The sequence below is a fragment of the Rhinatrema bivittatum genome, chromosome 6, assembly GCF_901001135.1.
Source record: "Rhinatrema bivittatum chromosome 6, aRhiBiv1.1, whole genome shotgun sequence".
Lineage (NCBI taxonomy): Eukaryota > Metazoa > Chordata > Amphibia > Gymnophiona > Rhinatrematidae > Rhinatrema > Rhinatrema bivittatum.
The window spans coordinates 162,321,586-162,335,857 of record NC_042620.1 but is presented as its reverse complement, the minus strand read 5'-3'; the positions used below and the strand labels follow the sequence as shown (position 1 = coordinate 162,335,857).

General features: G+C 40.7%; 1 protein-coding gene across 7 annotated transcripts in view; it reads right to left on the bottom strand.

Annotated features, from left to right (window-relative positions):
• The window catches only part of FN1 (fibronectin 1), a 203,870-nt gene that overhangs the window by 160,101 nt on the left and 29,497 nt on the right, over positions 1-14,272 (bottom strand). For all 7 annotated transcript variants that reach the window (XM_029606119.1, XM_029606113.1, XM_029606114.1 and 4 more), the window contains exons 3-7: positions 10,480-10,617; positions 8,039-8,170; positions 5,908-6,045; positions 2,333-2,494; positions 140-325 (exon numbers count right to left, since the gene is read on the bottom strand). In XM_029606119.1, coding sequence (XP_029461979.1) covers positions 140-325; positions 2,333-2,494; positions 5,908-6,045; positions 8,039-8,170; positions 10,480-10,617 — 756 coding nt within the window. The remainder of the gene's footprint in view (positions 1-139; positions 326-2,332; positions 2,495-5,907; positions 6,046-8,038; positions 8,171-10,479; positions 10,618-14,272) is intronic.

The following is a 14,272-nucleotide window of genomic DNA, read 5'->3' as shown; positions in this document are numbered from 1 at the left end:
TTCCCACTTCTCCTCCCCCCCCCCCCCCCCCCCCCCCCGTCAGAAGCTTTTAGCAGAAGCAAAGGAAAAATATGTCAATTTGACTATTATTAAAGAGATTTCTTTATCTAAAGCTGGTGAGGCACCAAAGACTTCTTACTTGTCTCTTGGCAGCTGACTCCATTGCCAAGGCAAGTGCAGAGCATCTGTTTGCTGCCCTGGGACTTCATCCACTTCATTCCCACAGAGTACACCACGCCACTCTCAGCTACACAGTGGCCATAAGGCTCCGGCTGTGGCTGAGGTTGGTACACTGCAGTGCGAACATCAGTGAAAGTACTGGATCCTGTGGGAAGAGTTATATTGGATCTTAGATGAAAATAAAGCAAAATGGCTACAGTTTAGTAGTGATACTAATCCAGTAAACATTCTGGCTATCAGCTCATTGGTACGGCCAACTTACTACTCCTTCAACTCTACTTTCCTTTTGGTTGATGCACCATTTCAACATCTCCCTCCACTATCCTCAGACGTGACTGGGATGTAAAAAGTGGAAAGAAATGCACCTGCAAGAAGAATTATTTCAGAAAGCAGCAACTATGAGCCAATCAGAGATTCTTAGATGCTATCAGCAGGGCTTAATTTGTGGGACAACACCTGGAACACATTTGCAGCACATCTTTTCAGGATTAAGAAGAAGAGCAGCTGGGGTATCCTACTCCAGCCCCTCACCTGCAGGCAGCCTCCAGGGAAGAGGAGAGGGGGTGAGCCTGGAGCACACAAATGGGCCAATGCAATAACGTGCGCTGGCTGCAGTGCACGGCTCGACCCGCGTCCATAACCCCCAATGCAAAACGAGGGTTAGCACATCCAAAATGTGCATCCAATCGCGCACGTAGGTAATAGTGCTCATCACATGTAAAGGCATGTTGATGAGGCTATTATCTATTCCCCTAATGCCAAAAAAAAATCTGCTTTTCTGTACTTCCTCAGACTGAAAAAAAAAAAGGATACCGGCGGTCAGGTTAAGAAAAGGGACGCTCAATTAATGAGCGACTGTGTATAGGTTAGGAACACAGACTCTCTAAAAGTGAGGCACCCAATGACAAGGAGGCACTAGGGATGCACAGTTTCCCCTAGCACCTCCTTTTTACTGCAGTACCCAATTTAAATATTAAATCGGGTGCCCCGGAGAGGTGGATCAGTATGCATTAAAGAAGCAGCCGCTCGATCATGAACGCCCATTTAACGCGCACTGATATTGCACTGGCATGCATGAGAACAGGCACTCTGCTCCCTAATCCAACCTCTCCCCTCTTGCTCCCCCTCTGCCATATTACAGGGAACAAATGTGGAAGGAGCGATACTGAAGCAGATGCAAAAAGGGTTTGACTTAGCACAAGTCTGAAACTTGTGAGCAATAGTGCCAATTGTCAAAAGGCTTCAACCCTGGCCTTGATAAATGGCACTACTGCTCACAACTTTCAAACTTGTGCTAATTCAACCCCTTTTTGTGTCCATTATGGAGGGTTTAATTTCTGGAAGACCCACCCACAAGGGTGTTCTGCCACCTTTTTTCTGGGACCCAATAAAGCAGAGCAGGGCACAGCCAGTAGTTGCTTAGATTATTTATGGCCCCTCCAGCCCTTGAAGGAAGCAAAGAAGATGAGAGAGTTTTGGAGCTGTTTACCCTGAAACAAGAGCAACCACATGGCTTTGATTAGGGTGTATGTGTGTGAGAGAGAGAGTTCACACCTCCCCCTGCCCCCGCCCCCCCCCCCACACACACACACACATACACACACAGTTCCAATTCCTTTTGTCTTCAAATTAAGCCCTGGCCAGGAGTACTAGTAGTAACTGCACTCAAAACATTCATCACCTGATCTGATTGTTGAAGGCTGCATTAAAGAAACCTTCTTTCAAACCTGATCCTGTTTGTGATTCAGAGGACATTTCTGCTTTGCAGAGAAACTAATTTGGTGTCACAATGTTACAAATCAGAGTAGTCACTTAATAACTTTTAACCTAGTAAACTTCAGGCTGGCCTAGTTAACAACAATAAAGCTTCTTGCAAATATGTACTGCTAAAACATGTACTGTACTTCAAAAGGCAGTAATGTAACCTTAAGAGAGGTCATCTTTTTTACCAGTCACTAGGAAATCTGGTGTCACAAAAAGAGAAAGATGCAGGAAGGGTTGCATAACTAAATGTTACAAATTGCCAACATTAAGCACCAATGGGTAAAAGACGTAAAAGAAATGCCAGACTAGGTCAGACCAATAGTCCATTCTAACCCTATATTTCCCAACTAATCATTTGAAAATGCATCCTCCTGCAGTGAGAACTTACCAGCAGCAACAGCCTGATGTACAGACGTATGTCTTTCACACTTCCATTCTCCTCTGCCGTTCCCAGTGCAAATGCACTGCAGCAGGTTTCCTCGGGAATCAGTCTTGCTCCAGGTATCTCCAATTCTGTAGGAAGTCTTTGTATCCTGATCGTTACACCTATCTGAAGAAAAACAACAAGGTGTGCTCCAATAGTGCTTTAGTCCATTAGAGAGAGAGAGTAACTGATGCCTAGCTAGACATACACAAGTGATTTCCTAAACAGTCGGACATCTTTAACCAGGTCGGCTTTTCAGAAGAAAAAATATGCAAATTAACCAGGCTTTTAGATCAAATGAAAGCCGATATATAAGATGAATAGTCTGAGGGAGTAAACAGGAAACTCCCTCAGACCACTTTAAGAGTCTGGCCACAGCTGTCTGGTCAGGTCCTCTTTAAGTTCCAAATCCAGAAAGAGATTCTTGGCCCAGGGAGGATCACTTCATCCTAATATAAGAAGGATTAGAGAAGCCCTGGGGAGCAGGCATAAGAAAACCTGCAATGTTTAATAGGGATGTGAATCGGGCTTCGGACGATTGAAAATATCATCGATATTTTCAAAATTGTCAGAAATCGGGGGTTCCCCCAAAACAATAGGAAAACCCAGGCGCAGCCGATAAACAAAACCGTGATCGGGCCCAATGCAAAAAAACCCACATGTGAATCGGAACCAGAATCGGAACCGATTCCGGTTCCAATTCACATCTCTAATATTTAATGATCCGTGCTACCTAAACTTTAAGGTGAGCTTCATCATTTGTTTGTTTTGCTTTGCATTTTATTTTCCACTGTAAATAAATTGCACAAAAAGGAAACAGACAAGAGTCTGTCTCATTATTCCTTCTGCCTGTTTCCCAAGCTGCTATTGCCCAGTTACCACACAGTCATTATGGATATACTTCAATTCCAGACCTTGTTGAAGTGCTTGGGGACAATTTGGGAGCCACTGTGTGATCTGATTCTTACTATGTAAAGATATACCCAACTTTAAAAACTCCTTGGAATTATACTCTTCCATTCATTTATCTTGAAAAAGAACCAGAGTGGTGGCTCATGAATTGGTGCTCTACATGCCTTGCACTACCATCCTTGGGTAACATGGGATTTACAGAGTGGAGGAGTAGCCTAGTGGTTAGAGCAGTAGGCTACAAACCAGGAGACCAGCATTCAAGTCGACTGGTGATCTTGGGTAAGTTACTTTACCCTCCATTGCCTCAGGTACAAACCTAGGCCTGGATTTATCAAAATGCACTAAATATTGCATGTGATAGGAAAAGGGGCATTTTTTATGGTAATAGGCTGTTTATTGCAAAGTGCACTATCCTAGTGCTTTGCATAGGTATTATCACAACTGAGATAAATTTTTTGCACTTTGTGGTAAAGTGCTAGAATTGTTTGAGAGAGAGAGAGACTAGTTATAAGGCCCTCATACTAGGTAGGTATTTATACCTCTCACCCAAAGATGAGATTTGTGCAATGTTCTCTCAACCTAGCTTGATGTTACCCAGGTAGAGCTAGGTGGAGAGAACATTGCACAAATCTCATCTTTGGGTGAGTTTCCTCACTCCGAAGGTCATCAAATCTTCACAAGAGTGCACTGTTCTGTTCGACGTCGCACTCTGCATGTCAAAGTGGCCTCTAACCCCTAGACGAATACCTAAACCTCACCTTGAGTAGCTAGGTGGGCCTCCTATAGAGGTATAAATACCTACCTAGTATAAGAGCCTTCTAGTTAGTCTCTGACTCTGTCTGTCTTAATGCTATTTGCAAAAACATCACAAAGTGTGATAAAGCCATATCACACAGCTTAACAGAAATGAAAAAGGTGTAGTTAAAACTGTGTGATATGTCTTCACAAATTGCAAAGCCAGCCCACTTGGCCAGAAATCCTGCCCCAAACTCCTTCCCTTTTTCTAATTTGCATTACACCATGCGTTATGGTGTTTTTGCATGCATTAAAGGTGCTTTTTGCATGCGAAAATGCCTTAACGTATGCGAAAACACCATATAGCACTTTGATAAATGACCCCCTTAGATTGTAAGCCCTCTGGAGATAGGGAAATACCTATGGTACCTGAATGTAATCCGCTGTGAAAAGTGGAATATAAAGTCTGAGTGTTATAAGCAGGAATGTGCTCTGAAGAAACACATCTTTCAAATAATTGCATCAGCAAATAGTTTTCAACAAGTTGCAGTCAATTTTGGACTTTTTAAAAATGTTCAGTTTCACTCCAAGTATATTTATAAGAAACTATAGAATCACAAAATACTGTGATTTCTATCAAGTTTGAACATATGGATAAAATTAGAGTAAAGCATATCAAATCCATAAAATTGTGTACTGTGCTTTCTGCTTTGTAATGTGTTTACCATGGTAGTTCACCCAGAAGTAGTTAATCCATGTGGCCATTTCATTAAAAAAAATGTTTAAAAACTACACAGCTTCATACAAATATTTATATAAACAAACCCTTTGTAAGCCCTCAATTTCTCAATTTCTTCCTCTCTCCTCCGTACTTCTCCCCACCGTTTAAACTAATGTTTCCCCCCCAGCAATTCATTGTTTCACTCCCTCTGCTCTATACACTGTAAAGGGGAAGGAGAATGAGCAGTAAACCAACACCCCATCCTGATGAGAGAAGAGTCTTGGGATTGGCAGCACCCAGAAACCTGGGGGGGGGGGGGACACGACTCTCACTGTGGCAAAGGAAGCAAACACAAACATGCTTATCTTTTGTTCCAGCCATCTCTAACATCTATAAAGTCTCCATTGTACCGCTGCCTCCTATTCTGTACTATTGCTACAGCAATTTAGCAGAGGAGCCATTAAAGGCCTTTGATCCCAAATGAGATTCAAATCACACTCATCCCTTCAGGCCTTCCAGACCTGGGACTGGAACAATTTAGAGATTTACAGCTGTTTCTCAAAACAGTGCCTAAACAAAAAAAGACATAAGAGTTAAACTTGTTTTGCTGTGCCTTCATTAGCAGAGCAATCTGCTGGCTTTTATGTTTCTGCATTTACCTAATGCTGGTCAATGGCTCCTCGTCCCTTACAATAAGTCTGAATAGCTCCTCAGCATTTTAAATATGTTTACTTTGTTGGATATGCTAGACTGAAGTGTGAAAAAAAATATCTAAAGCAGCTAAAATCTATTCTTTTAAAAACCTTCCCATACTATTTTTGATCAATTCAGCATTAACACCACAGGAATAGAAATATATACATGAAACACTGATCAATTCAAAAAAACAAAACTAACAAATATATAGCAAGGAAGTCTGTATTCTTTTACTATGAAACTCCTGAAAAGACACTTTTTTCTTCTTAAAAAAAGGTAAAGCAAAGGAAGGGCCCTAGGAGAGCCAGAAGATGGGTTTTTTAATTTTTCCAAAAGTTTCTGAGAAGATCATGTCCACATTCCACCTCAACCTTTTGCTCTTAAAGTGAAGGAGGCCTATGGGGAGGAGGACAGGGTTATTAAGGCCGTGTTTGTAACCAAACGTTTTCCCAATAAAAATAAACTTGAAACCTACTTCTGGAAGTACACGTGATCCGTCCGCTGCCCTCGCCCAAGCAAGTGCAGTCTACTATCATCCAGCCTTGATAGGGCTTCTCCCAGGTCTGCCCAACAACATAGGAGGTTCCAGCATTGTTGTCATAACATCGCTCAGCTATAGGAAAGTTTAAAAAGTTAAATCCAAGCAATAATTTAGCCACATTATTTAAGGATGTAACATTATGCTACTGAAACACAAACACACTGTGAGAAGAGTATCATTTTAAAATACAGACGGCCATAAATAAAGCAGTACTTTACAGCTAAATGAGAAGGAGTGCAGCTGCTGATAAGGTGTGCTGCCATTCCTTCACTGTGAGGTAACTGAGAAGTCCAGACAAGTCTTTTACTGAACTCTCTAATCTAGAAATGTATTCCACTGATTAAAAAATAATTTTAACAGATATTACACTAAGCATCTTTGTTAAAAAAAAAATTATAACTTATGAAGTGCAAGAACATAAAATGGAAAAATAGTTCCTATAATTAACTAGAAATGCTACTAAAAATGAATTAAAAGGTGTGATGCATTTATTAACACTGTTAAAACTTCTATAAGATGATTTTAGACCTTTCATTTGAAATACGAAATATGATTGATAAGTTCCAATTAGATGGAAGAGCAAACAGGTACAGTTTTAGAAACTCAAACTAAAACAAAAATACAAAAAAGATACCAGCAAGCTGGGCTGTTTGTTTAAATAGCTACAATTTTTTGTCTGGTCCCAACTTTCAAAATCAATGACTTGTCAGGGCTTATTTGTCTCTATATCAGAAAAATATGAATGCCAGCCTTCCAGACATACAAGTTACCTGTGTGGAAAACAATTTTATAGATATTGCAATTTAAAAGATTGTGAAGTCGTCCCGTCCCGTTCCCCCCCCCCCCCCCCCCCACACACACAAAAACCCTTCAAACCTGAAAATTACATAAAAGGAAGCCCAGAAGCTTTCAGCAACTTCTCAAAGAAAACATATAAAAAACAATAGTGTTTGTTTTTATTACTATCTTATGCAGTTGCCTTTCTGCTGCTGAAATTTCTGTGACAAAGTTTTGGTCACCTGCCTTATAAGATTACTGCATCTGTTTGTCCCCACTAATAACTTTTGAACTGTTCATTCAATTTCATTCAAAAATGTGTACCTCCTGAACCCTGGTGCACACCATTCATGTGTTCTCAGGGGAGTTCAGAGCACAATCAGGCCGATACAGTACGGAAGTGCTAAAAAAGTGCGTCTGTTTTCGGTGCCCATTCTTGCAACGCACGCACAGCCCCCTCTCCTGGACGCGCGATACAGTATGCAAATGAGGGGCTGTGCTAAAAGGAGGCGCTAGGGACAATTGTGAGCCCCTAGCGCCTTGTTGGCCCGCTGTCAGCGGGTTAGGAAAACGGACACTAAAATTACGAGTGTCCATTTGCCTAACCTGTGCACAGCCATGGGTTGGAAAACGGACACTCGTAAAATCGAGTATGCATTTTCCTAACATGACCCGTCGGCACACTTTTTTTTTTTTTTTAACCTGTGTTCCTCCGACTTAATATCGCCATTGGATTTTCTGCTTTGCTGTACACTTTTTGAGGCTGCTCAGAAATTAGGGCAGGCGTTAATTTATGAGAATAAAATGTGTAGATCAGGAGCACTTTTTTTTTTTTTACAGTATCTGGGGCAAATGACTAATAGCCTCATCAACATGCATTTGCATGTGATGAGCGCTATTAGTTTCAGGGGGAGGGGTTTGGGAGCATGTTATGGATGCGTTAAACCCCTTATTGTATAAGGGGCTGTGGAAGTGCATCCAAAACGCGCGTCCAACCCGGGTTAAACAATGCGATCAGCTAAGCGCACTTTACAGTATCAGCGTGAAAGTGACATCACTGAGCACTTTTAAAGCTGATTTGTATTGGGTAGTGCCTGTGGTCACCAGCTGGCTCCATTTCTTGCCTAGTTTCCTAAAAGAGAAAAAAACTAACTTTTTGAATGTAGGGCATCCAAAGAGTCAAAATTCGTAGCCTTCATATTTTAACGTGTAGTACAAATCTGTTCTTTAAAATAACATGCAAAAGCACTCTCATGATGCACATTTTTAACTAAACCCATTCACTTACCTATAGGTTTGCAAGTCCATTCCCCTTTCCCATTGCCAAGACATACACATTCCAGCATATAGCCACCCGTTTCATGGGGTCTGCGCCAGGTGTCACCAATCTTATAGGACTGGCCTCCTTCATGACAACGGTCTATTTAAAAGAAAACACATTGTGAGTGCTTAACATTTATGTGCTATAGAAATGTTGATATAAGAACATATAAGAAGTTTCCATACTGAGTCAAACTGAGGGTCCATCAAGCCCAGCATCTCATTTAAAACAGTGACCAATCCAGGATACAAGTACTTGGCAAGTATCCAAACATTAAATAGATCCCATGCTTCTAATGCCTGTAATGCACAGTGGCTATTTCCTAAGTCAATTTGACTAATAGCAGTTTATGGACTTCTCCAGGAACTTGTCCAAAATATTTTCTAAACTCAGATAAGCTAACTGCCTTAACCACATCATCTGGCAACAAATTGCAGAGCTTAATTATGCATTGAGTGAAACATAATTTTCTTTGAATTGTTTTAAATGTGCTACTAGCTAACTTCAAGACATGCCCTATAGTCCTTGAATTATCTAGAAGAGTAAACAACCATCATACCCCCCCCCCCCCTCCCTTCTCCAAGCTGAACAACCCTAACTTCTTTAACCTTTCCTCACGGGGATCCATTCCATGCCCTTTATCATTTTGGTTGCCTTCCTTGTATCTTCTCTAGTGCATCAATATCTTTTCTTTGAGATGCGGTGACCAGAACTGTACACAGTACTTAAGGTGCGGTCTCACCAAAGAGCAATACAGAGGCATTATGGCAATCTCTGATTTATTCATCATTCCCTTCATAATAATTCCTAACCTTCTGTTTGCTTTTTTTTGTTTTAAGAGCATATTCACCTAAATTATTATGTTTCTTAAATGGTTTTATGCATCATGCTATGGGGAGGTTTAAATTCTGTTGTCAAGCATTCTAATACACAATTTTTCTTGTGCCATCGTGTAAATGATTTTAACCAGTAAACTAACTAAAAAGGAGCTCAAGGGTAAGATTTAAGTTTTAAGCAAAGGCAGATTTAAACAAGGCCAGTTTCTTGCACGATTTCAACAGGTGCATTTTCTGTGCAGGATTTAATTTACTGCAGCTTCAGTAAGGGAAAAAAAACTCCACGTGAAAATAAAGAAAAAGAGATGCAAGCAAAATCTTGGTCAAAAAATACCTTGGAACTCTTCCTGATTTTTAGAAAATCTTGGAGTTCTTTGGAAACACAAAATGCTAGAATCAATGGAGGGTGAAAAGCTGTCCATTTCTAATCAGTTTAACCAAGATGTCTTTCCATCCAAGAAATGTTTATTCGCCTTAGCATTAATAATTATAACTTTATTAAAAAGGCTGGAAATACAAAGGCTGCTGTCACAAGCCATTGTGACTCTGTAATTTACTATTACTTCATAAACTTTCTAAACTGATATGGTCTTTAATTGCAGCAGTAAAGTTACACAGATAACAAGCCAACCTGCACCACGTCTCTGGTTTTAAAATATGGAGTTACATGAGCAACTGCTGGCCCCATCCCAGAACGCCCAAGCTCTGCTCATACCTTGTCCCTTTTCTGCTCTCTTATTTTTGATGCACGCATGGGTATGTATATATGTGCATACTTTGTGGCTTTTTAAAACTCATGTTGCTTGCGCGCGGCCTACATAAGCGCATACGTGGGCATTTTTGCGTGAGCAAGTCTTTTAAAATCGACCTGTTTCTGTATACTGGAGTGATCCTTTTGGGGGGTTTCTGGATAACATTTTTTTTTTAATGCATTCATTAAAGAAACATGATCAGAACAGCTGCCCACTTCACCCTGGCTGTCTGATCTTTTCTGATACAGGGGTTGTAACCCTAAAAAAAAAGTGCATTGAGACAAGGGAAATAGCAACAAGAAAAGAAGATAACAGCCAAATGAACAGCAACATATATTTTGGTTCTAGTGTGCAAAAAATGAAAGACGCCATAAAATGCAGAAGCCCACCATTAAGCCCATAAGAAAATGAAACTAAACTTCTACTCTCTTTGTTTTGGCCTCAACAGAAACAACAAAATGAATAGTCCACCAGTGAGGACATACAAAGAAAGATGATTATCCTTTAATGTCCACTGACTTATTTAACTGCTTGTATTTTCTGGATAATTGAATGTTTTATTGTTGTCTATTGCCTCAGGGCCAGCTTTAAATGTGCAGTTTGCAAGCTCAATGTTAACCTACAGAGTTTACACATTGAAAACCGAGCAAGGCTACCAAAAGAAATAAAATAAAAAAAGTTGTGACAAATTTAAATAATGTAAATAAAAAACTAAAAGAGACACAAAAATAAAACAGGTTTACAGTTTAAAAAAAAAACACAAAACTTCTCTAATGTCATCACTGGAAATGGAAAAAGGTATACAATTCTGGAAACATACTTGCGATGGTACAGCTGATTCTGCCTCGTCCTGCGCCAATGCAAGTACAATCCCAGATCATGTTGTCCTTGGGACGCTCATAAGTCTCCCCTACTCGGTAGCTGGATCCAGTGTACTTGTCGAAGCAAGTTTCTTCAGCTAGTGGGAAACATAGCAGGTTATTTTCAAAATTCAAAACTATCAAACATTCCCACCTTTTCTGTGTTCTTATGACTTAAAACATGCATAGAGAACCCCGTGGGATCCTACTAAGAGGAATGTCTTATCTTTATAGGGGGGGACAGAAATAGAATTAGTAGGGATGTTAGCTCCCCTGTGTGAGAGTTTGAGATGATGAGTTCCTGGACTATATAAACCTCTGCCTCCATCTTAGATTGTGGGATATTTGGTTGTTCCTCCTAGGGACAGTATGTCCACTTTGTTGCTCCTCTTGTTCATTTTTTTCCCTAGAGTAGGGACCCCTTTGGTCTCTTGGTTGAGACCTAGGTGAAGTAAAGAAAACTGGGTGACATTCCCTATTTTTGCCATATTTGATGGAAACCATTTTTTTTGGAGGAAGAAGTTTTTTCCACCTTTCCTTCTTCTGTATTTTGGTTTCCCCTTTTTATTAAGAACCTGTTTTGGTAACCTAGTACCCAAGGACTCTGGTTTTTTTTTTTTACCATGAGAGAACTGTTGGACTATCAATGTCCTTTTGGGAGGAACAGATCATCATATATTCCCAGGGAAAAGGAGTAGGAGAGAATGGAGGAGGAACAGTGGCTCCTATCCAGTTCATCCATTATCATCTCATTGAGATAAAAAAAACAAAACAAAACAAGGGAGGAGGTGGGAGGTACCATCCTGGTACAGTACAAGGAAGTGAGGAGAATATGGAGTAACTGGCTAAAAAGGTATGAAAATGGGGATTTCATATTAACATCTAGAAATAGGGAGAATATTCTGCCTTCTGTTGGGAGGAAGCTAACATCTACTGTGTGTTTGGATAGGAGAAGGAATAACATGATTAATCAGAATTAACTTTAATAATTGGTTTAAACCACAGGAAAATTTATTGGACATATAAGGTCACACGTTTATTAGAGATCTAAGAGTAAAATTTTCAGACTGTAGTAACATCAGGAAAAGACTTTTATAAACTTAACCCTTGTTTGAGGCATGGCCCATGGGGGTCCTGTGATGTGACATTAGCCAAGGGATTACACATGCAAGTATTCATCAGTCCTCATTTCTAATTATCTCCCCAGGCAGACAAGATTATCAGCATAAGGGGAAGATATGTTTGAGTCTCTATGACATCAGAGGTGGAAATCACAATCTGGCTGGAGCATTAAAGAAATCATCACAGTTATTTACAAAGCAAGATGGGGGAGATTAAATTCTCGCATTCTGAAAATTAAAATAACAGGGGACCCTTACTTTACAGCACACAATCACACTCCAATCATATAATAAAGCCCATAAGCAGTTTTGACTTCGCTAGAAGAAGAATTTTACTGCTGTTACACATCTATATTAGGTAGTCAAGTTCAACTATTTGGAAAATCACTTGGGAGAGCCAATTTGTTGAGAGAAAATTACTTTTGTCTGATACAGACCAAATGTGTGTCCTCACACCACATCAGACTCAAAAAGGCTAAGCATATGTAGCCCCTGTCCTAGTCAGCTCTTGGGCATGGGGACAAACGGGGAGGGCCCTGCAAGGCCCTATGAGCTCCCAGGGTTCCCACATGGAGGGGAGAGGTGGGGGAAGGAGAGATATGCTTTTAAGGCCCTTCTTCACTCTGGGGCTCTGCTACACACCAGTCAGTCACACCAAAAGCTACTCTTCACTGCAAACACTGTTCAAGAAACTGGTGGCAGGAAAAACAAAGTCCAACACAAGTACACTAGGGAATAGCATACTACAGCAAACAAGAGTCCAAAAAGTACAACTCTCTCTCTTTCATGCACTCCTTCCCACAAAGGTAAGCTCTTTGAGACAGGAAGCCTTCCACCCTGGGACTATAGAACTTCTCAGTTCTTCTCTTTCTCTCTTTTGGTGAGTTTCTGACAGATTTGCTTGATATAGCCTGGATTTTCCCAGGCAGACTGTTCTCCCTTAGGACTTCCTAGTTCACTTATCCATGATTCTGCACAGTCCCCCTTCTCTCTTGGGTCCCTCAGAATCTGATGCTTCCAATGCCCTCTGGACTCTTTCCTCTGAGCTCTCAGGTACTTCCCTTCCTGGGACCCTAAACTGCTCCTTCTCTTTTCCTCAGACCTTCCCTCAGCCCTGTACGAACACTGATTCTTGACTCCTGGGCCCTCTAACTGCATCACATGGGTGTAGGGTTTTTATAAATACTTACAACCCCTCCCAAAGGGGGAGTGGTACCCTGCACTAATACACCTCACACATTGGGGCAGGGTCTGTTGAGGTTTCTGACACATACTGCTGGCAGGCAGATCTGTTGAGGCCATTGCTGCCACACCATTAAGGGCAACCACTACTAGTAAGGGGCAGAATTGGGCACCCTGTTGCATATATAAAAACAATAACATTTACATTTAAAGAAAATCTATTTAGAAGAAAAGCAAAACAAACATTTCTCCCAGGTGCACAGACTTTACTAAGGTAATAAAAGGTGCAATGTTTTAGGCAATCTAATAAAAAAAAAAAGTCCTGAAATGTTGCACCTTGAAAAAAGTGCACATGGTGTGTTTTGTTCTGCAACAGAGAATTTTGTCAGTTCCTATACCCTTCCCACACCTCTCTCAAAAAACAGCCAAGCTGTTAATTTTAGATGGCAGGAGGAGGTACTGTAGTAATACTGATCTAAAGTAATGGTGTTTATAGTCATTGCCCTGCCTAACTACAGACCAATATAATGAGACATGTCACTCGTTGGAGATTTTAATCTGCCAGATGTGAATACGAGTATACATGCTGCAGAATCTGTATAAGTAGGGAGATTTTGAATGCCATTCAAGGGCGTTTACTTAGGCAAATTGTGATGGAACCCATGAAGAGAGGAGCAATCCTTGACCTGGAGCTCTCAAATGGAAAGGGTATCTCTAATGTCTGGTTAAGTGGCCACCTGAGCATCAGTGATCAGACAGTATGAATTGATAAAGCGGCTAAGACAGGAGAAGTCACACGAAGATCAAAGTCATGGATTTCAGAAATACAGATTGAAAATATGAGAAACTACCTTGAGGAGGAACTAAAAGCCTGGAAGATGATGGGAAAAGTAGAACAGCGGGCTAAATTAAAAGGCACTATAACAAAGACAACACATCTTTATGTAAAAAAAGTGAATACAAGTAAGAGGAAAAGGAAATCGATATGGTTCACTAAAGAAGTGGCTGATAAAATACAGGCAAAAAGACCAGCGTTCATAAAGTACAAAAAGAGGCACACAGGGAAGAATATCTGGTGAAGCTGAAAGAGACAAGAAAATAAATCAAGATGGTAAAAGCTCGAGTGGAAGAAGGGATCGCCAAAGAGGTAAAAGGAGGTGACAAACAGTTTTTCAGATATATCAGATAAAGGAGGAAGACAGAAGTGATATTGTAAGACTGAAAGGTGACAAGAATCATTGTGTGGAGAAAAATGAAAAAAAAAGGAGAAACATTAAACAACATTTCACTGAAGAAGATCTTGGGGAGAGACCATTGCTGGTTCAGCACAGAGGGGAGTGGGGTAGATACCACTCCGTTTGCTGATGGAACTCGCACAACAGGAAAGGACAGGGGACCAGATGAGATACATCCCAGGGTACTGAACGAGCTCAGAGAAGTGCTGGTGGGT